We start from the raw sequence: 27758 nt of genomic DNA on the forward strand, positions 1-27758 counted from the left end.
AAGCAACTCTTAGGGCAGCACGGTGGCACAGTGGTTAACACTACTGCATCACGGCATCGGGGTCCCAGGTTTGATCCCGGCTCTGGGCCACTGTCCGTGTGGAGTTTGCACATTCGGCCAGTGCTTCATGGGTTTAGCACCCACAACCCAAAGATGTGCTGGCTAGGTGGATTGGCCACGCTAAATTGCCCCTTAATTTTTTCCAATTAATTGGGTACTCTAAATTTTATATTTAAAAAAAAGAAAGCAACTCCGAGCAAAATTCGAGCTATTAGATTTACATACCCGTTTCCAGTTTTTAGTGAATTCAATGAGACCAAACCAGGTGAATTTTACTTTAGTAAAACAAGATTTTTTTTTAAAAGTCATGTTTGAAATGCAAGTATCTTGCCAATAATGATCATTGATAGCCACCATTACTGATACTAGCTTGTTAGCACTGCTGCCTCACAGCGCCAGAGACCCGCGTTCAATTCCGGGCTAGGGTGACTGTGTGGAGTTTGCATGTTCTCCCTGTTTCCTCATGTGCTCCAGTTTCCTCCCACTGTCCAGAAATGGGCAGGTTAGGTTAGGGTTATGGGGCTAGGACCAGGGAGTTTGCCTCGGTTAGAATGCTCTTTCAGAGGGTCGGCACAGATTTGATGGGCCAAATGGCCTCTTTCTGCACTGTCGGGATTCTATGATTCTTTTCATTCATCCAATTTAAATTCCACCAGCTAGCTGCCATGGTGGGATTTGAACCTGTGACCCCAGAGCATTAGTCTGGGTTGATGATTACGGTGATTACTAATAGGGCTCGTTGCTAGTTCCCGATCAAGCAGGTTGCTGTATCTTGGATGATGTTGGCTTCTTACATATTGTTGGGAGTTGAACACATCCAGGAAACAGGAAAATGTTCCATCATCCTCCTAACTGGCAGTCTGGCTTTTGAGAGCCAGGAGCTGAGTTACTCACTGCTGAATTCCCAGTCTCTGAAGTGTATTTGTAAGAAATATAATATATATATTTTAATTTTCCCAATTAAGAGGCAATTTAGCACCCTGGCCCGTCAGTGTGGAATTTGCACATTCTCCGTGGGTCTCACCCAAAAGATGTACAGGCTAGGTGGATTGACCACGCTAAGTGTTCCCTTAATTGAAAGAAAAAAAATTGAATACTCAATTTATGTTTTTAAAAAGTTATGCGCAACAGTAACCCCAAGGATGTTGAAGATGGGGGAATGCAGCAATGGTAATGCCACTGAATGACATGGGGAGATGATTAGATTCTCTTTTTGGACAACCCTTCTTGCCCTATGTGGGCACAAACTTCTCAAGTATACAAGAAATTGCGAATGGCATTAAACATTGCAACAATCAGCAAACAGACCCACTTCTGATCTTATGCTGGAGGGAACGTCATTGATGAAGCAGCCAAACATGGTTGGGCATGAACACCGCCCTGAGCAACATGTGGGGCGGTGATAACCGTATAATATTTTGTAAAGTGGGGGCAGCAAGGTGGCGCAGTGGTTAGCACTGCTGCCTCACGGCACTGAGGTCCCAGGTTCGATCCCGGCTCTGGGTCACTGTCTGTGTGGAGTTTGCACGTTCTGCCCGTGTTTGCGTGGATTTCACCCCCACAACCCAAAAATGTGCAGGTCAGGTGGATTGGCCATATCTTTTTATTAAAGCAGTAAAAAATATATACAAGGCCAAACGGTACAAACACTAATTTTGTGTTGGAGAAACAGGGTACCCTCCCCTCAGTACCAATGTACAGGGAGGGGAGGGGAGGGTACTCTTGATTATTAAAACAGTTCACAACACATTTCTACAAAAAATAAATGGTACAAGCACTAAACTTTGTGCTGGAGAGACCAGATACCCTGGCATCTGTATCAACAGATGGGAAAGGACGGGGTGGCGGGGAGAGAGAGGAAAGGAGGGTGGTGGTGGTTGTGTGTGGGGGGGGGGGGGGGGTAATCGGAGTGCTGGTGAAGGGGGGCCAAATAGGGCACTGCTTGAACTATCTACACAGAGGCAGAAAAACAAAAGAACCTTCAATTATGATGTGTCGGATTCCAGGAGTCCCCCGGAGGGGGTGAGGAGCAACACAGTGTCAGGCACGAGTGAGATTGCCCCTTAATTGGAAAAAGTGAATTGGGTACTCTAAATTTATTTTTCAAAATATTTTGTAAAGTGTCTTATTAGGGGCACAAAGAAAATTAGTCAATTGAGAGATCACCAATTGCCCAAGAATTTAATCCACACAATTAGCTATGCAACTCATTGAACAGGGCTGCTGCCATCCAGAGTTGAGATTAATTACCATTTCAGCCTACCAAATGAATTAGCCACCGAAACAGGTAACCCCAGAACAGAGGTTAATCTAACATACCAATATCTGCGGTAAAAGCACAGAACAGTACCATACTACACAGCCATAAAGTCCCAGAACCAATTTCTGGTATGTGCTGAATTCGTAGATTGTTTTGAAACAGAAACTGGTGAGATGGTGGCACAGTGGTAAAGTCACTGGACTAGCAATCAGCCCAATTAGCAATCACAGTAATCATCAACCCAAGTATAAATTTAGAGTATCCAATTATTTTTTTCCAATTAAGGGGCAATTTAGCATGGCCAATTCACCTAACCTGCACATCTTTGGGTTTGTGGGGGTGGAACCCACGCAGACATGGGGAGAATGTGCAAACTCCATACAGTGACCAAAGCCGGGATCGATCCCAGGTCCTCAGCGCTGTAAACCCAGTGCTAACCACTGCGCCGCGTGATGTTCCCCCTCCTGGAAATCTGCCATTCTTACCTGGTCTGGCCTATATGTGACTCTTGATTCTCAGCAAGGCGACCGACTCTTAATTCTTAAATGGCCGAGCAAGCGACTCAATTCAAGGGCAATTAGGATTGGACAACAAATGCTGACCCTGTCAACGACATCCACGCCCCAAAGAATAAAAACTGGCACTGCAGTTGGCCTCAGTACAGAGTTTAAAAACAGGCAACATGCTGTTCATTGGCATTGTACATCAACCTGTTGGAAAGCATGTGCCAGAGGGCAGGATAAAGTTCAAGTAGCTGCGACATGCCCTACAGAATATCCATTTGGGGAAAGCAGTTGGAGACTTGCCCTTAAAACCAGATCCAAGGACTCACCAGCTTCAGGAAAGAAGTGGAGGAGTAAGGGAAAATGAACGAATGGGGACATGGAGGAAGCAGTTCAATAACAGAACAGATTCCAGTAATCCACAGCAATTAGAATAAACCAAGCACTTGAAGGCTCTAATGCGGTTTACCCAACGCAATCTTTTCGCGTACGCAGGCTGTATTCTACCATATACACGTACCTTCGCATATTCTATTTTCAAAGTGCAACATCCAGAATAAATATCAGCACCATTGAGAGATGCTTTAGCCTTCTGCGCACTTTGAACAGTGTCAAACGTATGGTGAATGAAGGAAAATACACACGTATACATTCAACAACAAAAAAGTGACACAATTAACATTTTCAGCCATAACTCAGAAGCTCAACAGCTCCCCTCCATGGTTTTGTGGGTAAATGCACCATAAGAGTGTCCCAAGCAGATGCTGAAATTCCTGCTGTGTTCCAGGTCAATACTGGTGCAACGGGAGCAAACAACTGGTCTCAGCGTCTGAGCTCCTTTTCTGGCATACCAAGCGCATTGTTGCAACTCCTTGATAATAGGTTCTAGCATTTTCTCAAAAGATTACTATCAGGGCAACTGGCCTGTAGCCCCCTGGGTTTTTTGTCTATCCCTCTCTTCTTGAAAGGCGGTGTTGTATTCACCAACTCTACCCTCTGGGATTATTCGAGAATCTAGGGAACTTTGGAAAATAATTAACCAGTGCATCCACCAACCCTAGAATCCTAGGACGTGACCATGAAGTCTTGGGATTTGTTGGCTTTTAATCGCTTACGCTGCTTTTTCTGCTGATGAATTAGTTTAGGTTCCTCACACATCAGCCCCTGGGTTAACCTCCGGCTCCGATCGGTAAATTTGTCTGTTACTGTAAAGATAGTCGCATGATATTTGTTTAACATGTCTGCCATCTCCGCATCTATGAAAATTCTTCCTGTCTTTGCCTCTAAGGGACCAGCACTTACTTTAGTCACTCTTTTCATGTACTTGTAAACGCTTTTACAATCCGTTTTTTACATTTGCAGCTAGTCTACCTATTTCTATTCTCCCCCCACCCCCGAACATTCTGCTTCAAAGCCGAATTTAAAGGATATTCCACCATTGCTTGAATTCCATTCTTTCTGAAGATCACAATCCTTTGAACAGGCCCACATGGGTTGCAAATTGTGTACAGAACATCCTGAAAAACAAGGGGTGAATGTTTAAAACGCGCTGTACCATTTTCAGTTTTCACAGGGCTGCAATTAAAGCAGTTCTCACTTCCCAGAAAACAGACAAATAAACAAACCACTACAATTAGCGAGCTGAGGTTGAAAATAAAAAGGCGGCAATTATAACAGGACAGGGTCAGTCATTTACGGCACAAGAGGCCATGTGGTCCATGAAGTCCACGCCGGCTCTCTTGCGTATTCCATTAAGTCCCATTCACCTGCTCTGACCCTGTAGCCGCACATGTTTATTTGCTTCAAGCGCTGATCCAATTTTCTTTTGAAATCATTGATCGTCAGCTAATAAAACTCTTTTTGTCTTGTCTATTGTATCAAGCCTTGCACACCTCTATCGAGTCTCTCCGTAATCTCCTTTGCTCCAAGGAGAATCAGTTTTGCCAACATAATGCAATAGCTAAAATTATCAACTCCCTGGAAGCAAACTGGTAAATCTCCACTGCACCCTCAAGGAGTTCCACATCCTTCCTAAAGCGAGTGATATAAATTACTTCCAACAATCCCCTTGCTGTAGCCTGGCCAGAGCTTTAAAAGGTTTATCAGCCTCATAGGCACCTACCTTGGGAGTCTTCGGGGACAAATGTAAAGTTTTGCCTAACATTATTGCTCATATTATTCCAGTTTACTGGGAGCTGTGGCACCAAGATTCTGGGGCGTAAAGCAGGGTAGCATCAGCAGCAATGGGGTAGGGAAAGAAGGCCAACTGGGACATTACTTGTTCAGCTTTATTCTTTGGAAAGACCAAAAATCATTGAATATGTTATCGCCTCTCAATCCATCTGCCTCCAATGCCTCTCCATTGTTGTCCAACTGGGTGGAACTGCTCTTAATTGGATCCATTCTTAATTATCTAATTGTAACCAGAGCATCATTTTGCCAAGTTAGCTGCTTATCCAATGTCCAGTACTGGAGGAGATTTCTACTCATCCAAGTAAATATTTGGAAAACTGAATCCATTTGTGGGCAGCACGTGTGCACAAGTGGCTAACACTGTGGCTTCACAGCGCCAGGGTCCCAGCTTCGATTCCCCACTGGGTCACTGTCAGCACGGAGTCTGCAGTTTCTCCCAGTGTCTGCATGGGTTTCTTTCGGGTGCTCCGGTTTCCTCCCACAGTCCAAAGATGTGCATGTTGGGTGGATTGGCCGTGATAAATTGCCCTTAGTGACCAAAAAGGCTAGATGGGGTTATTGGGTTACGAGGATAGTGTGGAAGTGAGGGCTTAAGTGGGTCGGTGCAGACTCGATGGGCCGAATGGCCTCCTTCTGCACTGTATGTTCTATGTTCATTGTTTGGTTATCAGTTCCAAACTCTGCTCCCCAGCTACTGCTTCCACCTCTCTCATTGGCAACAGCCTGAGATTAACAAGTCTGCTCCCAAACTTGGTGTTACATTTTATCCAGAAATGAGCATCTGACTTCACATCTCTAAGGCCGTCCATCCACACCTACGTAACATTGTCCAACTTTGCATGTCTCGTTAATCTGCTGCTGAGACCCTCACTGAAGCCGCCATTACTTGTTGACAATTCCAACACACTGTTCGACAGCACCGTCCAAACCCACAACCTCGACCATCTAGGACAAGAGCAGCAGATGCATGGAAACAGCGTCACTTCCAACTAACTTCCCCTGCAAACCACACACCATCCTGACATGGAATTATAATCGCTGTTCCTTCCCTGTCGCTGGGTCAAAATCCCGGAAGTCCGTTCCTAACAGCACTGCGGGCATTCCTACAACACATGGGACTGCAGCGGTTCACGATGGCAGCTCAGCACGACCTTGTGGGTAATTAGGGATGAACAATAATTGCTGGCCTCATCAGCTATGCCCACATCCCACGAACGAGTAAAAAATAAGCCCCGGCCAAGCTCTTACATCTTACCTTTTGTACATTTAACTTGCAACAAACCTTCTCCGCTTTCACCCGTGCTTGTTCAGTTTTCAAATCCATCCAATGGTTTTGCCCCTCCCTATATCTGTACCTTCCAGCCCGACAATCCTTCAGATACCCGCACTCTCTAATTCTGACCTTGCGTCCCCCAAGTTATAAATTAGATTATAAAAAAATAATTGCTCCACCATCTGACCTAATAATCTCCTTTATTGGCTCAGTGTTTAGTTTTATAATGCTCCAGTGAAGCACCTTAGGTCATTTTCTTTACGTTCAAACACTTGTTGGAAAGCTACGCAAAAGCACTATGTTGGGAGTGCTCATCATAAGAGCTCATTATTAGCGTCTGCTAAACTTACTGTATTGATGGGATAGATGGAGTTGCCAACATTGATCAACAGGACATTATTGCTCTTAGAGTCGTCATCATCTTCATCTGGTCTGGCAATTTTCTGGCTTGTGGAAAAACAAACGTAGGCCAGCTGTCCAGCAACATAGATCGGGTTATCCGCTGCATAGTTCACGCAGCTACACGCACCATCGATATCCTCAAACTCCACCAATGCTTGCTTTCTCCTCGGCATCAGCATCACGCAACTGCAAACCAAGCACAAGGGTTTTTAACAGCTGGATTCTGGAAACTTTAAAAACATTTAGGTTGTCTTTGTGGAGCATGAGGTTAGCTCACCAATCTGCATCCGAAGTAAGCAATCACTGAGGGAATAAAACCTGTCCAATTATTCAAGCACTAGCTTTCATTCGATGCCGTACTGAGCACGTGAACTGACACTGACACCAACCATCTACTTGATCCTCCAACATTCCCATTTCCCTTAGCAAGCATTTATCCTCTTAAAATGTTTTAATTGCTAGCTGCCACTCACTAGGAACTGGGTTGAGAAACCTAGGCTCAGTTAAGCCCCAGCATTTAGCGTAATATTCATCGCAATCAAAATTGATCAAAGATGAATCGACATTATGGTAACTCACTGCATCAAGTCCCGATGCTAAACATCGCCCTGAAATGTGCAAGCATCATCTTTACGCATCAAACCAATGTAAATTTTTTTTGCACAGGAGTAAAGCAAACTCCTGCCGTTTGCGGGGTTCCGTTCCCGCTTTGCGCGAAATTGTGAACGGTGAACTTGAGCATGCATAGTATCGCCACACGCAGTCACCACATGACATTAACATGGGAACAGTATTCTAAACCGTAGATGAGAGAGTTTTGGGACCATGAAACTCAGTTCAAAGCAAACACACATTTGTGCGAGTAAACAAAATTGCGATAGAGGGGGTCGCAAATAATTGATGTTTACTGTGCCATCAAGCAGTCATACAGTGATGAAGGCACCTAAATAAGCGAGATACAATAAAACCTCCTTCAGAAGCATTTGTCATAAAATTCTATCTAGTTACCATTCTGAGTTAAACAGGATGCTTTGATCCTAACTATGTCATCTAATTTTAATTTGGCATTCAGTATTGTAATGCATAATGTAAGTCTTCAGTAGCCTAAAGAAGAAAATTTGCATCTATAAAAGCATCTTTTTTTTTAAAAATTTGTTCATGGACGTGGGTGTTGCAGGTTGTGCCAGCATTTATTGCCCATCCCTATTTACCCTTGAAGGGGCAGTTAAGAGTCAACCACATTGCTATGGGTCTGGAGACACATGTAGACCAGATAAGGACAGCAGATTTCCTTCCCTAAAGGATATGCGTGAACCAGGTGGGTTTTTACGATCATCGACAATGGCTGCATGTCATCATTAGACTTTTATTGAATTCAAATGTCACTATCTGCAGTGGTGGGATTTGAACCTGGGTCCCTAGAGCATTACTCTGGGTCTCTGGTCTACTAGTCCAGTGACAGTACCACTGCCACCTGAACTCGGGTCTCCCTAAAGCTACAATCAACTATTGTATCATGGGAAACAACCAGTTTGTGTACATGGGAGGCCCTATAAACAGCATTGTGATAAACAACTAGATAATCTAGTTGTTCGGTATGTCTACTAGATATGTCTCGGATCGTGTTTTCCGGGTCCTTAGGGGGGAGGGGGAGCAGCCCCAAGTCGTGGTCCACATTGGCACCAACGACATAGGTAGGAAAGGGGACAAGGATGTCAGGCAGGCTTTCAGGGAGCTAGGATGGAAGCTCAGAACTAGAACAAACAGAGTTGTTATCTCTGGGTTGTTGCCCGTGCCACGTGATAGTGAGATGAGGAATAGGGAGAGAGAGCATTTAAACACGTGGCTACAGGGATGGTGCAGGCGGGAGGGTTTCAGATTTTTGGATAACTGGGGCTCTTTCTGGGGAAGGTGGGACCTCTACAGACAGGATGGTCTACATCTGAACCTGAGGGGCACAAATATCCTGGGGGGGAGATTTGTTAGTGCTCTTTGGGGGGGTTTAAACTAATGCAGCAGGGGCATGGGAACCTGGATTGTAGTTTTAGGGTAAGGGAGAATGAGAGTATAGAGGTCAGGAGCACAGATTTGACGTCGCAGGAGGGGGCCAGCGTTCAGGTAGGTGGTTTGAAGTGTGTCTACTTCAATGCCAGGAGTATACGAAACAAGGTAGGGGAACTGGCAGCGTGGGTTGGTACCTGGGACTTCGATGTTGTGGCCATTTCGGAGACATGGATAGAGCAGGGACAGGAATGGATGTTGCAGGTTCCGGGGTTTAGGTGTTTTAGTAAGCTCAGAGAAGGAGGCAAAAGAGGGGGAGGTGTGGCGCTGCTAGTCAAGAGCAGTATTACGGTGGCGGAGAGGATGCTAGATGGGGACTCTTCTTCCGAGGTAGTATTGGCTGAAGTTAGAAACAGGAAAGGAGAGGTCACCCTGTTGGGAGTTTTTTATAGGCCTCCTAATAGTTCTAGGGATGTAGAGGAAAGGATGGCGAAGATGATTCTAGATATGAGCGAAAGTAACAGGGTAGTTATTATGGGAGACTTTAACTTTCCAAATATTGACTGGAAAAGATATAGTTCGAGTACAATAGATGGGTCGTTTTTTGTACAGTGTGTGCAGGAGGGTTTCCTGAAACAATATGTTGACAGGCCAACAAGAGGCGAGGCCACGTTGGATTTGGTTTTGGGTAATGAACCAGGCCAGGTGTTGGATTTGGAGGTAGGAGAGCACTTTGGGGACAGTGACCACAATTCGGTGACGTTTACGTTAATGATGGAAAGGGATAAGTATACACCGCAGGGCAAGAGTTATAGCTGGGGGAAGGGCAATTATGATGCCATTAGACGTGACTTGGGGGGGATAAGGTGGAGAAGTAGGCTGCAAGTGTTGGGCACACTGGATAAGTGGGGCTTGTTCAAGGATCAGCTACTGCGTGTTCTTGATAAGTATGTACCGGTCAGACAGGGAGGAAGGCGTCGAGCGAGGGAACCGTGGTTTACCAGGGAAGTGGAATCTCTTGTTAAGAGGAAGAAGGAGGCCTATGTGAAGATGAAGTGTGAAGTTTCGGTTGGGGCGATGGATAGTTACAAGGTAGCGAGGAAGGATCTAAAGAGAGAGCTAAGACGAGCAACGAGGGGACATGAGAAGTATTTGGCAGGAAGGATCAAGGAAAACCCAAAAGCTTTCTATAGGTATGTCAGGAATAAGCGAATGACTAGGGAAAGAGTAGGACCAGTCAAGGACAGGGATGGGAAATTGTGTGTGGAGTCTGAAGAGATAGGCGAGATACTAAATGAATATTTTTCGTCAGTATTCACTCAGGAAAAAGATAATGTTGTGGAGGAGAATGCTGAGCCCCAGGCTAATAGAATAGATGGCATTGAGGTACGTAGGGAAGAGGTGTTGGCAATTCTGGACAGGCTGAAAATAGATAAGTCCCCGGGACCTGATGGGATTTATCCTAGGATTCTATGGGAGGCCAGGGAAGAGATTGCTGGACCTTTGGCTTTGATTTTTATGTCATCATTGGCTACAGGAATAGTGCCAGAGGACTGGAGGACAGCAAATGTGGTCCCTTTGTTCAAAAAGGGGAGCAGAGACAACCCCGGCAACTATAGACCGGTGAGCCTCACGTCTGTAGTGGGTAAAGTCTTGGAGGGGATTATAAGGGACAAGATTTATAATCATCTAGATAGGAATGATATGATCAGGGATAGTCAGCATGGCTTTGTGAAGGGTAGGTCATGCCTCACAAACCTTATTGAGTTCTTTGAGAAGGTGACTGAACAGGTAGACGAGGGTAGAGCAGTTGATGTGGTGTATATGGATTTCAGCAAAGCGTTTGATAAGGTTCCCCACGGTAGGCTATTGCAAAAAATACGGAGGCTGGGGATTAAGGGTGATTTAGAGATGTGGATCAGAAATTGGCTAGCTGAAAGACAGAGGGTGGTGGTTGATGGGAAATGTTCAGAATGGAGTACAGTCACAAGTGGAGTACCACAAGGATCTGTTCTGGGGCCGTTGCTGTTTGTCATTTTTATCAATGACCTAGAGGAAGGCACAGAAGGGTGGGTGAGTAAATTTGCAGATGATACTAAAGTCGGTGGTGTTGTCGATAGTGTGGAAGGATGTAGCAGGTTACAGAGGGATATAGATAAGCTGCAGAGCTGGGCTGAGAGGTGGCAAATGGAGTTTAATGTAGAGAAGTGTGAGGTGATTCACTTTGGAAGGAATAACAGGAATGCGGAATATTTGGCTAATGGTAAAGTTCTTGAAAGTGTGGCTGAGCAGAGGGATCTAGGTGTCCATGTACATAGATCCCTGAAAGTTGCCACCCAGGTCGATAGGGTTGTGAAGAAGGCCTATGGAGTGTTGGCCTTTATTGGTAGAGGGATTGAGTTCCGGAGTCGGGAGGTCATGTTGCAGCTGTACAGAACTCTGGTCCGGCCGCATTTGGAGTATTGCGTACAGTTCTGGTCACCGCATTATAGGAAGGACGTGGAGGCTTTGGAGCGGGTGCAGAGGAGATTTACCAGGATGTTGCCTGGTATGGAGGGAAAATCTTATGAGGAAAGGCTGACGGACTTGAGGTTGTTTTCGTTGGAGAGAAGAAGGTTAAGAGGAGACTTAATAGAGGCATACAAAATGATCAGGGGGTTGGATAGGGTGGACAGTGAGAGCCTTCTCCCGCGGATGGATATGGCTGGCACGAGGGGACATAACTTTAAACTGAGGGGTAATAGATATAGGACAGAGGTCAGAGGTAGGTTCTTTACGCAAAGAGTAGTGAGGCCGTGGAATGCCCTACCTGCTACAGTAGTGAACTCGCCAACATTGAGGGCATTTAAAAGTTTATTGGATAAACATATGGATGATAATGGCATAGTGTAGGTTAGATGGCTTTTGTTTCGGTGCAACATCGTGGGCCGAAGGGCCTGTACTGCGCTGTATTGTTCTATGTTCTATATAATCTGCTTTAGTGATGTTGTTTGAGGTATAAATGCTGGCTTGGACATTGTAAAGAACCCCCTGTTCATCAAATTGTGCCATGGAACATTTGCAAACAACCAAGGGGTCAACAGAGCCTTGGTTTCATGTCTCACCTGTGAGATGGCATCTCCTCCAACAGTGCAGCGTTCTCTGACAACTGTCAGTCTCAGGTATGCAATCAAGTCTCTGGAATGAGGCTGAACTACTGACCTCCTTACTCAGAGCAAGAGTGTTCCCAATGGACCAAGCTCAACACTAAAAAGTGTAATCTTCAGTATTAAAGGAGAAACAAAATGCAGGGATATGGGGAAAAGAGTGAGGGAGGGCGAATAACTCAATTGCTCTTTGAAGAGCAGATGCAAATTCAATGAGCCAAATAGGCTCCTTCTGCGCTGTATTGTTCTCAGATGAACTCAATAAAACATTTGGTTTTGTCATGTGAGAGTGCCTTTAAGACATGGATGTTTAAGCAGTGTACCTTTAAGAAAACAGTGATGTCAGAGAGTGGGTGGGGCTGAGCTCAGGTCAGCCATTTTGCAGTTTGAAAAGAGCTTGTGAGTGTCTGTGTTTTGCAGTGAGCTGGATCTCTGCCATGAAAGACTATCTCTGGATCATTTGGGTGATTTAAACTCATAATAATAAAGCTTTTAACCTGATGTGATTTTGTTTAAAGGTGTTAAGTCGCTTGGAAGTTTGAAGGAACATTTTAAGGAATTATTTATTGCAATATTGTCAGTTATCTTTGAAGTAAGGGGTGTTAAGAGATCCAATGTTTATTGAAGATGTTAAGTTGAGTTCATGGAATAAACATTGTTTTGTGTTAAAAAAACCACGTGTCCATAATTGTAATCCCACACCTAGGGAACAAGCAGTGTGCTAGGAAAAGCAACAAATACATTAAAGGGAGAGGTTGGTTGAACTCCATGATACATTTTTGGGTTCTGAAAACGCCTCGCCCATAACAATTGGGGGCTCGAGGGGGATAAAAGTCTATCTATTGGATTGGCTTTTGTGAACTTAAAGAGTGAAGGATTGTTGCTTTTCTGGTGTGGTATTTTAGTTTAAGTGGGGAGAGTGTTGTGAACAATGGCTCTTTCAGAGGCTCAGAAGTTTTGGGGGCTGGAGAATGTCACACATACTTTACGGACAGAAACGAAAAGCAGACTGTTAGATTTGGCAAAAACATTGCAGTTAACATTACCTGACAAAATGTGAAAAGATGAGCTAATTATGGCAGTGGGTAAGCATTTAAGTTGCCTGAGATAGAGTTTGACTCGTTGGAAATGGCAAAAATTCAGTTGCAAATTAAACAAATGGAACATGAGAAAGAATTAAAGAGGCTTGAATACGAGAGTGAGAGGGGAAAAAGAGAAAGAAGAAAAAGAGAGAAGAAAGGAGAAAAGAATAGCCCGAGCAGAACAAAAAGAAAAAGGGAAACACAGATCAGGGAAAAAGATAAAGAGAGGGAGTTTGAACTTCAGAAAATGGCCATGAAACATGACAATCAGTTAAAATTGGCAGACGTAAAGGGAAACGTACAGTTGGATGATAGTGATGAGGATAGTGAGAAAGAGCGTCATAGTCGAAGGCTTGGTGGGAATCTATTTAAATATGTCCAAGCATTGCCAAGGTTTGACGAGAAGGAAGTGGAAGCCTTTTTCATTTCATTTGAGACGGTAGCTAAACAAATGAAATGGCCACAGGACATGTGGGTGTTACTGATTCAAACAAAGCTGGTAGGTAGAGCTAGTGAAGTGTTTGCATCACTACCGGAGGAGGTATCTGGAACGTATGAGGAGGTGAAGAAATCCATCTTAAGTGCATATGAGCTGGTGCCTGAAGCTTACAAAGATTTAGAAATTTAAGGAATGAATTTGGTCAAACATACATGGAGTTTGAAAGGCTCAAATGGAGTAATTTTGATAGGTGGATAAGGGCTTTGAAAATAGACCAAACGTATGAAGCTCTCAGAGAAATTATACTTTTGGAGGAGTTTAAAAATTCAATTCCTGATGTAGTGAGAACTCATGTGGAAGAACAGAGGGTTAAAACTGCAAGAGTAGCAGTGGAAATGGCAGATGATTATGAATTAATTCATAAATCAAAGATTGGTTTCCGACATCAGTTTCAGCCGGTGAGGGATAGAAACTGGGGACATGAGAAATACTCTATTGGTAAAGGTAAAGGTGATCTGATGGGAGACAATAAAGAGTGTACCTCAGATTAAAAAAGAAATCCAGGAGGGTGGAAACGAAATGAAAAGTTTCAAATGTTTTCACTGTAATAAACTAGGCCACGTAAAGTCACAATGTTGGTGGTTGAAGAAAAGCACTGGGAAGGCTGATGTGGTAAAACAGGATAAGACAGTGGGGTTTGTTAGAGTGGTAAAGGAAAGCCCAGTGAAGCGAAGGAGGTGCAAATGATTGTACAGCCTGTTCAAGAAGTAATTGTTAAGAAGGTGCCAGATGTCTTTAAAGAATTTACTTGTGTGGGCAAAGTTTACTCGTGTGTATCAGGAGGAGCAGGTAAAGGAGTCACAATTTTAAGAGACACAGGGGCCGGTCAATCTTTAATGGTAAGAGATGAGGAATTATGTAGTTTGGGAAGAATGTTGCCAGAAAAAGTGGTGATATGTGGAATTCCGGATGAGAGGAGTAGCGTTCCATTATATAAGGTAAGGTTGGAAAGTCCAGTGAATAGTGAAGTGGTAGTAGGAGTAACAGATAAACTGTATTCCTGGACAGGATAGTTTATCTTGGGTAATGATATAGCTGGATCGCAGGTGGGAGTGATGCCAGCTGTGGTTGATAAGCCAATGGAAAATCAGTCAACTGAAGTGTTGAAGGACGAATATCCTGGGATTTTACCGGATTGTGTATTAACAAGGTCGCAAAGTCACAGGTTAAGACAAGAGGAGAAATCAAAGAGTGAAGATGAAGTTGAAGTGCAATTATCAGAAACGATTTTTGATCAGATGGTTGAAAAAGAACAAGAACAGCTGGAGGATGAGGCGGATATTTTTAGTTCAGGAAAATTGGCGGAGTTACAACAGAAAGATGTAGAAATAAAACGGATATATCAGAAAGCATATACGGAAGAGGAATCTGAGAGTATACCAGAGTGTTATTACCGTAAAAATTAGGTCTTGATGAGAAAATGGAGACCTGTACATATGCAGGCGGATGAAAAGTGGGCAGAAGTTCATCAAGTAATATTGCCGGTAGGGTATAGAAAGGAGGTGCTGCGAGTTGCACATGAGGTACCAGTGGGAGGTCATTTGGGAATAAGGAAAACTCAAGCTAAAATCCAGAAATATTTTTATTGGCCTGGACTACATAAAAGATGTAGTTAAATTTTGTCAATCATGTCACACATGTCAAGTGATAGGGAAACCTCAAGCAGTGATAAAACCAGCGCCCTTAATACCATTCCAGCATTTGAGGAACCTTTTACAAGAGTCCTAATCGATTGTGTAGGACCGCTTCCTAAAACAAAAAGTGGGAATCAATATCTTTTGACTGTATTGGATGCGTCTACTATGTTTCCAGAGGCCATTCCAGTACGTAATATTTCAGCTAAAAGAATTGTGGAGGCGTTACTTAAATTCTTTACTAGGTATGGACTACCCACAGAAATTCAATCGGATCAAGGATCAAATTTTCCTTCAAAGTTATTCAAAGAAGTTATGGATAGCTTAGGAATGAAACAATTTAAATCAACTGCGTACCATCCAGAATCGCAGGGAGCATTAGAAAGGTGGCATCAGACATTAAAGACAATGTTGAGGGCGTATTGTCAAGATTATCCAGAGGATTGGGATAAAAGAATCCCATTCGTATTGTTTGCAATTAGGGATGCACCTAATGAGTCTACCAAATTTAGTCATTTTGAACTAATTTTTGGTCATGAGGTAAGAGGACCACTTAAATTGATTAAGGAAATATTGGTGAGTGAGAAATCGGAAATTACACTATTGGATTACGTGTCAAATTTTAGGGAATGATTAAATAGAGCAGGTGAATTGGCTAGACAACATTTGAAAGTTGCACAAAATGTGATGAAACGGGTAGCGGACAAGAAATCCAAAGTTCGTAGTTTTGCCAGTGGAGATAAAGTTTTAGTGTTGTTACCAGTGGTCGGTGAGCCTTTAAAAGCTAGGTTTTGTGGACTGTATCAGATTGAAAGGAAATTAAGTGAGGTGAATTATGTGGTAAAAACACCAGATAGAAGGAAGACTCACCGAGTGTGTCATGTGAATATGCTTAAAAGGTACTTTGAAAGGGAAGGAGAGAAAAAGGAGGTTTTAATGATTCTAACTCAGCGATGAACCAAATCCAGATGACTGTGAAGTTGACATACCTCAAATTAAATTGGAAAATGAGGATGTTCTTAAAAATTGGGATGAATTGTTAAGTTACCTTCCAGAGGAAAAACGAACTGACCTCAAAGAGTTATTGATATCACATGGGCAAGTATGTAGAGATAAATTGGGAAGTACTAAAATGGCTGTATCTGATGCAGATGTGGGAAATGCTGTTCCTATCAAACAACATCCATATAGACTTAATCCTTTAAAATTGGCACAGGTTAACAAAGAGATTGAGAGTATGCTGAAGAATGGCATAATTGAAGTGGGTTGCAGCCAATGGAGCTCACACATAGTGATGGTACCTAAACCAGACGGTACCCAAAGGTTGTGTGTGGACTATCGAAAGGTGAATGCAGTTACAAGAATGGACTCTTATCCTGCCCCACCATTGAAGGATTGCATTGAGAAAGTGGACAATCTGCTTTTATTTCCAACTTCCAGACATTGAAAGAACATTTAAAACATCGTATGGAGTTCTTCGGTCGACTTCAGGAGGCGGGTTTGGTGATGAACCTAGCCGAAAGTGAATTTGGAGAAGCCCAAATCACTTTACTTGCGGGGTTTCCGATACCTTCAAGACGAAGGGAAATAATGCAATCTCTTAGCATGAATGAATTTGATCGACCCTTTGTGCAAGAGAGTTGTGGGCGTGATTACTCCACTGATGGACTTGCTAAAGAAACCTAAAAAATTTCAATGGACAGCGGACTTTCAACAGGCATTTGACTGCCTTAAAGCTGTGATCACCAATGCTCCTGTATTGGAGAATTGCAAGGGGCCCTGTGGTCAGATTGAACTAAATTATCTGATTCTGAAGAGAAATGCCGAGATGTAGAGGAATGGATGGATTGTTCAGAGACTTTGTTCAAAGAGACTGTCAATCGAAAAGGATTTCGGTTGGAGGAAGAAGAACAAAGAAAAATGGACTATATTATTATACCTGTTTGAGTGTGTTGTTTTCTTTAAATAAAAATGTATATTTACAATGTGCATTTCTTAGTGGATGGTGCAAAAGTGAAAAATGAAACCATCTTGGTTTATGGTTGATGGTTTTTTTTTTCTTGGGGGGAGGTGTAATGTGAGAGTACCTTGAAGACATGGATGTTTAAGCAATGTACCTTTACGAAGACAGTGATGTCAGAGAGTAGGTGGGGCTGAGCTCAGGTCAGCCATTTTACAGTTTTGTTTTTGCAGTTTGAAAAGAGCTTGTGAGTGTCTGTATTTTTCAGTGAGCTGGATCTCTGCCATGAAAGACTGTCTCTGGATCAGTTGGGTGATTTAAACTCATAATAGTAAAGCTTTTAACCTGATGTGATTTTGTTTAAAGGTGTTAAGTCTCTTGGAAGTTTGAAGGAACATTTTACGGAATTATTTACTGTTGCAATATTTTCTGAGTTATCTTTGAAGTAAGGGGTGTTAAGAGATCCAATGTTTATTTAAGATGTTAAGTTGAGTTCATAGAATAAACATTCTTTTGTGTTTAAAAACCCACGCGTTCCTAATTGTAATCCCACACCTAGGGAACAAGTCGTGTGCTAGGCCAAACAACAAATACATTAAAGGGAGAGGTTGGTTGAACTCCATGATACATTTTGAGGTTCTGAAAACACCTCGTCCATAACCGTTTAAAGAAAAAGCATAATGCTGAGAATTCTAATATCTGGTCTTAGCTAAGCAGAAAGGTCACTCAAAAAAGGAGAAAAACAGCCACTCTGTTCCTTTCCAAGTTCAGAAAATGCTATAATCAGCAGTTGCCAGATTTCAAGTAACAGCACCTGTATATAATATCAAGGCTGCCCGTTCTTCCTATTGTCGATGCAGGAATTTCAAGTCTCAGCAGGAGATATTTTACATCAGATCAGTATTCCACTTCACATTGTCCTTTTGACATACCCGATATTGCCGAAATCCTGCAGAGCCTCCATGAGATCAACCTCCACTACCCCATCCAACAGCCCACGGACATGTATCACTGCGGAAGGCGAAATCTTATTGAGGTCATCAATCCCACCATCCTGAAGCAAAAATGGGTCAATAGTTCATCATTGTAGTATTTCACAGTAATCCAGTTACTCAATGAAAATGTTCTCTTCAATTAAATGGTTAATCTGATCACTCGTTACAACCGGTGGTTATGCAGCCCTTTCCAGTTTTGCCAATCATCGCAATATTAAAGGCAACATCTCACAGATTACAGTCATGCAGCACGGTAGCATAGTGGTTAGCACTATGGCTTCACAGCGCCAGGGTCCCAGGTTCGATTCCCGCTTGGGTCACTGTCAGTGCGGAGTCTGCACATTCTCCCCGTGTCTGCATGGGTTTCCTCCGGGTGCTCCGGTTTCCTCCCAGTCTAAAGATGTGCAGGTGAGGTGGATTGGCCATGCTAAATTTCCCTTCGGTTAGATGGGGTTGCTGGGTTACGGTGATAGGGTGGAGGTGTGGGCTTAAGTAGGGTGCTCTTTCCAAGAGCCGGTGCAGACGCAAAGGGCTGAATGGCCTCCTTCTGCACTGTAAATTCTATGATCTATGCTGCCCCCTTCAAAGGCTTAGCTAAAACAATTGCAGTGGGGTAGCCACACAGATAACCACGGACTGGCTGAATTGGCTCACATTGGGGGGGGGGGGGGGGGAGAAGGAGGAGAGAGAGGGGGGGAGGAGGAGGAGAGAGAGGGGGGGAGGAGGAGGAGAGAGAGGGGGGGAGGAGGAGGAGAGAGAGGGGGGGAGGAGGAGGAGAGAGAGGGGGGGAGGAGGAGGAGAGAGAGGGGGGGAGGAGGAGGAGAGAGAGGGGGGGAGGAGGAGGAGAGAGAGGGGGGGAGGAGGAGGAGAGGGGGGGGGGAAGGAGAGAGAGGGGGGGGGAAGGAGAGAGAGGGGGGGGGAAGGAGAGAGAGGGGGGGAAGGAGAGAGAGGGGGGGGAAGGAGAGAGAGGGGGGGGAAGGAGAGAGAGGGGGGGAAGGAGAGAGAGGGGGGGAAGGAGAGAGAGGGGGGAAGGAGAGAGAGGGGGGGGAAGGAGAGAGAGGGGGGGAAGGAGAGAGAGGGGGGGAAGGAGAGAGAGGGGGGGGAAGGAGAGAGAGGGGGGGGAAGGAGAGAGAGGGGGGGAAGGAGAGAGAGGGGGGGAAGGAGAGAGAGGGGGGGAAGGAGAGAGAGGGGGGGAAGGAGAGAGAGGGGGGGAAGGAGAGAGAGGGGGGGAAGGAGAGAGAGGGGGGGAAGGAGAGAGAGGGGGGAAGGAGAGAGAGGGGGGAAGGAGAGAGAGGGGGGAAGGAGAGAGAGGGGGGGGAAGGAGAGAGAGGGGGGGGGGAAGGAGAGAGAGAGAGGGGGGGGAAGGAGAGAGAGAGAGGGGGGGGAAGGAGAGAGAGAGGGGGGGGAAGGAGAGAGAGGGGGGGGGAAGGAGAGAGAGGGGGGGGAAGGAGAGAGAGAGGGGGGGGGGAGGAGAGAGAGAGGGGGGGGGAAGGAGAGAGAGAGGGGGGGGGGAAGGAGAGAGAGAGGGGGGGGGAAGGAGAGAGAGAGGGGGGGGGAAGGAGAGAGAGAGGGGGGGGAAGGAGAGAGAGAGGGGGGGGGGGGAAGGAGAGAGAGGGGGGGGGAAGGAGAGAGAGAGGGGGGGGGGAAGGAGAGAGAGAGGGGGGGGGGAAGGAGAGAGAGAGGGGGGGGGGGAAGGAGAGAGAGAGGGGGGGGGGAAGGAGAGAGAGAGGGGGGGGAAGGAGAGAGAGGGGGGGGGGAAGGAGAGAGAGAGGGGGGGGAAGGAGAGAGAGAGGGGGGGGAAGGAGAGAGAGAGAGGGGGGGAAGGAGAGAGAGAGAGGGGGGGAAGGAGAGAGAGAGAGGGGGGGAAGGAGAGAGAGAGAGGGGGGAAGGAGAGAGAGAGGATGGGGGAAGGAGAGAGAGAGGATGGGGGAAGGAGAGAGAGAGGATGGGGGAAGGAGAGAGAGAGGATGGGGGAAGGAGAGAGAGAGGATGGGGGAAGGAGAGAGAGAGGATGGGGGAAGGAGAGAGAGAGGATGGGGGAAGGAGAGAGAGAGGATGGGGGAAGGAGAGAGAGAGGATGGGGGAAGGAGAGAGAGAGGATGGGGGAAGGAGAGAGAGAGGATGGGGGAAGGAGAGAGAGAGGATGGGGGAAGGAGAGAGAGAGGATGGGGGAAGGAGAGAGGGGGGGGAAGGAGAGAGGGGGGGGAAGGAGAGAGGGGGGGGAAGGAGAGAGGGGGGGAAGGAGAGAGGGGGGGAAGGAGAGAGGGGGGGAAGGAGAGAGGGGGGGGGGGGGAAGGAGAGAGAGGGGGGGGGGAAGGAGAGAGAGAGGGGGGGGGAAGGAGAGAGAGAGGGGGGGGGAAGGAGAGAGAGAGGGGGGGGAAGGAGAGAGAGGGGGGGGGGAAGGAGAGAGAGAGGGGGGGGAAGGAGAGAGAGAGGGGGGGGAAGGAGAGAGAGAGGGGGGGGAAGGAGAGAGAGAGAGGGGGGGAAGGAGAGAGAGAGAGGGGGGGAAGGAGAGAGAGAGAGGGGGGGAAGGAGAGAGAGAGAGGGGGGGAAGGAGAGAGAGAGGATGGGGGAAGGAGAGAGAGAGGATGGGGGAAGGAGAGAGAGAGGATGGGGGAAGGAGAGAGAGAGGATGGGGGAAGGAGAGAGAGAGGATGGGGGAAGGAGAGAGAGAGGATGGGGGAAGGAGAGAGAGAGGATGGGGGAAGGAGAGAGAGAGGATGGGGGAAGGAGAGAGAGAGGATGGGGGAAGGAGAGAGAGAGGATGGGGGAAGGAGAGAGAGAGGATGGGGGAAGGAGAGAGAGAGGATGGGGGAAGGAGAGAGAGAGGATGGGGGAAGGAGAGAGGGGGGGGAAGGAGAGAGGGGGGGGAAGGAGAGAGGGGGGGGAAGGAGAGAGGGGGGGAAGGAGAGAGGGGGGGAAGGAGAGAGGGGGGGAAGGAGAGAGGGGGGGAAGGAGAGAGGGGGGGAAGGAGAGAGGGGGGGAAGGAGAGAGGGGGGGGAAGGAGAGAGGGGGGGAAGGAGAGAGGGGGGGGAAGGAGAGAGGGGGGGGAAGGAGAGAGGGGGGGAAGGAGAGAGGGGGGGAAGGAGAGAGGGGGGGAAGGAGAGAGGGGGGGAAGGAGAGAGGGGGGGAAGGAGAGAGGGGGGGAAGGAGAGAGGGGGGGAAGGAGAGAGGGGGGGAAGGAGAGAGGGGGGGAAGGAGAGAGGGGGGGAAGGAGAGAGGGGGGGGAAGGAGAGAGGGGGGGGAAGGAGAGAGGGGGGGAAGGAGAGAGGGGGGGAAGGAGAGAGGGGGGGAAGGAGAGAGGGGGGGAAGGAGAGAGGGGGGGAAGGAGAGAGGGGGGGAAGGAGAGAGGGGGGGAAGGAGAGAGGGGGGGAAGGAGAGAGGGGGGGAAGGAGAGAGGGGGGGAAGGAGAGAGGGGGGGAAGGAGAGAGGGGGGGAAGGAGAGAGGGGGGGAAGGAGAGAGGGGGGGAAGGAGAGAGGGGGGGAAGGAGAGAGGGGGGGAAGGAGAGAGGGGGGGAAGGAGAGAGGGGGGGAAGGAGAGAGGGGGGGAAGGAGAGAGGGGGGGAAGGAGAGAGGGGGGGAAGGAGAGAGGGGGGGAAGGAGAGAGGGGGGGAAGGAGAGAGGGGGGGAAGGAGAGAGGGGGGGAAGGAGAGAGGGGGGGAAGGAGAGAGGGGGGGAAGGAGAGAGGGGGGGAAGGAGAGAGGGGGGGGAAGGAGAGAGGGGGGGGAAGGAGAGAGGGGGGGGAAGGAGAGAGGGGGGGGAAGGAGAGAGGGGGGGGAAGGAGAGAGGGGGGGGAAGGAGAGAGGGGGGGAAGGAGAGAGGGGGGGGAAGGAGAGAGGGGGGGGAAGGAGAGAGGGGGGGAAGGAGAGAGGGGGGGAAGGAGAGAGGGGGGGAAGGAGAGAGGGGGGGAAGGAGAGAGGGGGGGAAGGAGAGAGGGGGGGAAGGAGAGAGGGGGGGAAGGAGAGAGGGGGGGAAGGAGAGAGAGGGGGAAGGAGAGAGAGAGGGGGAAGGAGAGAGAGGGGGAAGGAGAGAGAGGGGGAAGGAGAGAGAGGGGGAAGGAGAGAGAGGGGGAAGGAGAGAGAGGGGGGAAGGGAGAGAGGGAGGGAAGGAGAGAGAGGGAGGGAAGGAGAGAGGGAGGGAAGGGGAGAGAGGGGGGGAAGGAGAGAGAGGGGGGGGAAGGAGAGAGAGGGGGGGGAAGGAGAGAGAGGGGGGGGAAGGAGAGAGAGGGGGGGGGAAGGAGAGAGAGGGGGGGGGAAGGAGAGAGGGGGGGGGGGGAAGGAGAGAGAGAGAGAGAGAGAGAATGATCCACTTTCCCACTCTCCAACCCTGTCGCTGATTGACATTTGTGCGTACAAGTTGGGCATAGTACCCAAAAATAACTCCGGTGTCAAATATCAGCCACCATTCACTGCCTAAACTCACATTACAAGTGGCCACTTCCACAAAAGAGTATAAAGCGAAGTAGCACCCAAACAGCATCACAGTATTAGCCAGTGGGAAAACTGGTGGGCGAAGGCAAGAAACCATCCATATTACGTAGCCCTGTGTAGTCGGGCTTGCATTTAAGGCCTTAATCAGGAGCAAAAATTTTCCCCTCAAGTTAAGGGCAAGGAAAAATCAGAGAAGGCCTTTCAGCAGCCTTATGCCTGAGACACTACTGTAAAAGATCATGGCTCATTCCCAACTAACTCCAACTTCCCACCCAATCCCCATATTCCCCAAATCCCTTTCTGTCAAAAAATCAATCGACTTCAGCCTTGAATATATTCAAGGACTGACCTTCCACGAGCCTTCTGGTGTAGAGAATTCATAACTTCTGAATGCAGAAACGTCTCTTTCCTTAGGCTAAAACGTCCTGAGATTATGCCGCAAGCTCTAAACTGTCCACCCAGGAAAAACAGCCACCGTCCAGCCCACCGGAATCGCGTTTCAATTGGCCTTTTAAAGCTCCATAAATGCCAGGTGCACATTAATCAATTTCTCCTCATGCAAGGCAATCCTCTCATCCCAGGAATCAAATGAATGAACCTTTGTTACACCCTCTCCAAGTGCATTGTATCCAATAGAGACCAAAACTCACATCAAGAGGAAAAGCTATCCTCAAGCTCATTCATCAGTGCTAATCACAAGTTTCCACTTACAATGAACATCCAACACCACTGAAACATATGTTTCAGGAGGCAAGGATAGCATTGGATTTAACAGTTAAGTGGTTCACAACACAAGAGGCTCTTCGGCCCATCGTCTCCCATTTTCTCGCATTTGCTCCATAGCCTATGATGTAGTGTGTCAAGTGCTTATCTCATTGCCTCTTGGATGATGCCTCTCCAAAATAACCAGACATGTTCAAATCGCGGTCCTTGTCGATTAATTTCCACAGGTGGCACCACAACTACCAGAAATGGAGATAATAGCAGGGACAAGATCTGATTTTTGCACCTCCATCACCCAGGGGAGAAGAGGCTAATTACTTTGGCAAGATTTTTGAAAGCCTGCATTTAAACCAGAGTGTTTAACATGAAAAAGGATAAACCACGCAATTGAAATTACAAATTGTTTAAAACAGAATGGTATGTAGAGGCATAAAAGGAAATGGTCACTTTGAGCATATAATTATCTTTATTGTCACAAGTAGCCTTACATTAACACTGCAATGAAGTTACTGTGAAAAGCCCCTAGTTGCCACAGTCCGGCACCTGTTTGGGTACACTGAGGGAAAATTCAGAATGTCCAATTCACCTAACAAGCGCGTCTTTCGGCACTCGTGGGGGGAAACCCAGAGATACAGGGAGAACGTGCAGACTCCGCACAGACAGTGACCCAAGCCGGGAATCGAACCTCAGACCATGACGCTGTGAAGCAACAGTACTAACCACTATTTACTAAACATCAACGGGACTGTTGGGACTCAGAGGCCAGAGGTTCACAACCACCGCAGCGCACTGGTGTGCCGCAGCAAAGGTCCCACAAGCTTGCTGCAAAATAAGGTTCAAAATGATTACACATTCATGTAAATAAACTTTTCTTTAAATTTAGTGTTCCCAATTATTCCCCCCCCCCCCCCAATTAAGGGGCAATTTAGCGTAGCCAATCCACCCAACCTGCACATCTCACACAGACACAGAGGGAATGTGCAAACGCCACCCGGTCAGTGACCCGGAGCCGGGATCAAACCAGTGTCCTCACCGCCGTGAGGCAGCAGCGCTAACCACTGCCACAATGCCAACCTTCACCTAAATAAATTAAATTCAATCTTCGCTTTCAGCTCCGTGGCCAGCATCTCCAAGCCCCGATGAACCTCAGGCCTCCCACGCATGCATGGCTGGGAGTGGGCCGCACATGCGTGGTTCAGATTGTTTTATGCCAGTAATTTAAATTTCATGCACCGACTGGTAACTGGCTGCACACACGCAGTTCGGAATTTTCAATATCTAGTAGGCCCACACGCATGACCAATGTTAAAAAAAACAGAATTGCACAAGCATGGCCATTTCCAGCCGGCGCATTCATGTTTCAGATTCCAAGCCTTGCATGTGCAGCCCTCGAACACAGTGGCTAGCACTGCTGCTTCACAGCACCAGGGATCTGGGTGTGTGTGTGGAGTTTGCACGCTCCCCCCACCCCCACCCCCAGTGTCTGCGTGGGTTTCCTCCCAGGTGCTCCAGTTTCCTCCCAGTCAAAAGATGCACAGATTAACCAGGCTAAATTCTCTTTAAGTGTCCAAGGTTGCGCAGGTTAGGTTAAGGGGTTATTGGGATAAGGCAGGGGAGTAGGCTTGGGCGGAGTGCTCTTTCAAAGAGCCGAAAGGGCTCCTTCTGCATTGTAGGGATTCTATGATTGTCTCCTGGCTGACACATGCACAAGAGATCCCAGGTTCTTTGGGATTTGGAGATGCCCACCAGAGTTGAAGACAAAATCTTGCAAAAACACAAAAAGGGACAAAAGCCCGGGAGAAATAAATGGAGAGATTGAGGGGGAGTGGTGAAACGAGACAGCGAACCGGGAGAAGTAAAGATTACAAATGTTCCCAATAAGGGATGAAGGCAGAGGGGCAATAAAGTTAAAAGGAGACATAAGAATGCATTTGACATTCAGGTGGTGATAGGGCTTTCACTGTAAACTTATTGGTTAGCACTATTGCTCTGCAGCTTCAGGGTCCCGGGTTCGATTCCCACTTGGGTCACTATCTGTGCGGAGTCTGCACGTTCTCCCCCTCCTACAAGTCTCAAAAGAGGTGCTGTTAGGTAATTTGGAGATTCTGAATTCTCCCTCAATGTACACGAACAGAGTGTGGTGACTACAGAATTTTCACAGTAACTTCATTGCAGGGTTAATGTAAGCCTACTTGTGACAATAATAAAGATTATTCAAAACGGTGCTCAGGCCACTCCCCAGCTGCATTGGGCTTGGTGAGGGGTGCACAGCCGCGGCCTAGGGGCCTGGACGCCTCCTTTGTTCAGCCTCCCTGGGGAAGGCCAGAGAATGGCGACCGTTAGCTCTCGCCATCCGCCTCCAACAACGTGCTGGCGGAGGCGCTTCCAAGCCGGGAGCGGATAAGAGGTTACAGATTCGCGGTCACTCACCCTATCGAACCTGAAGCGCTTGGCCTGGTGTCTGCCCGCCATCCTCCGCTGCTGCCGTCGGTGAGCCTTGCACGACGACTGAGGGGCTGAAGAGGAACAAAAAATGGCCGCCGCTCCCGCCTCCTCCCGCCGTCCAGCGTGACGGCCCGCCACGCGTTGTCGTCACCGGCAGACGTCCGCTCGCCCCGCCTCCTCCGATCAGGCTCCACGCCTGCCAGCGACCTCCGCTCTGATTGGCTGGAAGGGAAGCCATTCATAATTTCTCGCCCCGCTCACTCCAGCACGATTTCATTCATGAAATGCTGTGACCCAGCCAATGCATTGGAGTGAAAATGCACGAATGGGGTAACGGGCCACAGTGTGCACCCAGGGCTTGGAGCCCCTCTTGGGTTGCATGTTGCACGTTGAACGCATATAGCAGGGATGATAGAATCCCTGCGGTGCAGAAGGAGGCCATTTGGCCCATCGAGTCTGCACCTACCCTCCTCCAAAAGAGCACTCTCCAGCGAGGTGGAGATGGTTGAAAGCTTCAAGTTCCTAGGTGTGTACATCACCAACAACCTGTCCTGGTCCACCCACGTCGGTGCTACGACCAAGAAAGCACAACGGTAGGGCAGCACGGTGGCGCAGTGCCGCCTGCTGCCTCACGGCGCCGAGGTCCCATGTTCGATCCCGGCTCTGGGTCACTGTCCGTGTGGAGTTTGCAATGGCACACTTGTTGGGAACCACTGACCCAGGCTGGTGAATGGGCCCCATAAGTGGTCCTCCTTCATCTCAGTGGGCAGCTAGATTGAAATGACCCCATGAATAAGATTAAATGCATTTAATACACTCCAAATATTTCATAACGAGTTATAGAAAATGCTTAATCATTTATATATCAAAACAACTGTCATCGACATCCGGTTGCGGCGGGAATGAACTAGCCGCACGTTTCGGCGGCTCCAGCTCCGACGGAACTTCGGGCTCTTTTAAGAGCCCCACGGGGACTTTGCCGGCCGAAAAACCCGGTGCGAGGTGCGTGGGAAGGGAGTCCCCCCCCGAACGACGGAGGAAAAACCGGCGGCGGCGGCTGCAGCCCGAAGAATCTTCAACCACAAGGTCAGAGGGAGTGGAGGACAAAATGGCGGCGGAGAAATCGCAGGCGACATGGGGGCCTGAGCAGGACGAGGTTGTGAGACGGTGCGTGGATCTGCTGAAGAAGGAGGTAATGACCCCGATGTTACAGGCAATTGAGGGGCTTAAGGAGACTTTAAAGATCCAGGAGACTGAGCTTCGCGTGGTGGAGCAGAAGGTGTCGGGTATTGAGGACAAGGTCCTGGGCCTGGCGGTTAAGACTCAGACGCACGAGGCACTTCATAAAAAGTGTGCTGACAGGATTGAGGCCCTTGAAAATGGAGCGCAAAGGAAGAACCTTAGGATACTAGGTCTCCCGGACGGTGTGGAAGGAGTGGACTGTGGAGCGTACGCAAGTAAGATGCTGAGCTCACTGATGGGTGCTGAGGCCCCTGCGGGCCCCATGGAGGTGGAGTGGGCAAATCGGATTCCGGCGAGAAGACCAAAAGCGGGAGAACCACCGAGGGCGATAATCATGCGATTCTACCGCCTTAAGGACAGAGAAGAGGTCCTGAGATGGGCTAAAAAGGTGCGGAGTAGCAGATGGGAGAATGCTGTGGTAAGGATCTACCAGGATTGGAGTGAGGAGGTGGCGAGAAGGAGGGCGAGCTTCAACCGAGCCAAAGAGGTTTTGCACAAAAGGAAGGTGAAGTTTGGGATGCTGCAGCCGGCAAGACTATGGGTCACGCATCAGGAGAGACACTATTATTTCGAGACGGCGGAGGAAGCATGGTCCTTCATCAATGAAGAGAAACTGGATCGGAACTGAGGGACTGATGCTGCAGGGAACTGTTATTGTTGTTATTATTGTTTTTGTTAATGTGATGGTGAAAGTTAATCGAGAAGTAAACAGGGAAGGGGGGGGGACACTGGGGAAATGTGGGCGCCGGTGAGGGGGGAAAGGCGGGACATAGTCGGAGAATGGGGAAAGAGAGGGGGAGGGGAAAGGGAGCTGCGCCATAAGAGGCGGGTCAGTTAAAGGGATGTTCCCGCGCCAGAAAGAATAAGGCGGGAAAACAGGCGCAAGGCGGATGGGAGTTCCCTCACACCG

At 47.9% G+C, this 27758-nt stretch overlaps 1 protein-coding gene across 1 annotated transcript in view; it reads right to left on the minus strand.

The window, feature by feature from the left end:
* LOC140402399 (heterogeneous nuclear ribonucleoprotein L-like) overlaps positions 1 to 25734 on the minus strand; it is a 61396-nt gene extending 35662 nt beyond the window's left edge. The window contains exons 1-5 of the mRNA XM_072490152.1: positions 25592 to 25734; positions 17946 to 18067; positions 6640 to 6877; positions 4255 to 4340; positions 3344 to 3440 (exon numbers count right to left, since the gene is read on the minus strand). Coding sequence (XP_072346253.1) covers positions 3344 to 3440; positions 4255 to 4340; positions 6640 to 6877; positions 17946 to 18067; positions 25592 to 25633 — 585 coding nt within the window. The 5' untranslated portion in view covers positions 25634 to 25734. The remainder of the gene's footprint in view (positions 1 to 3343; positions 3441 to 4254; positions 4341 to 6639; positions 6878 to 17945; positions 18068 to 25591) is intronic.
* Positions 25735 to 27758: the final 2024 nt, after the last annotated feature.

This window comes from Scyliorhinus torazame, chromosome 25 (genome assembly GCF_047496885.1).
Source record: "Scyliorhinus torazame isolate Kashiwa2021f chromosome 25, sScyTor2.1, whole genome shotgun sequence".
NCBI classification, from domain to species: domain Eukaryota; kingdom Metazoa; phylum Chordata; class Chondrichthyes; order Carcharhiniformes; family Scyliorhinidae; genus Scyliorhinus; species Scyliorhinus torazame.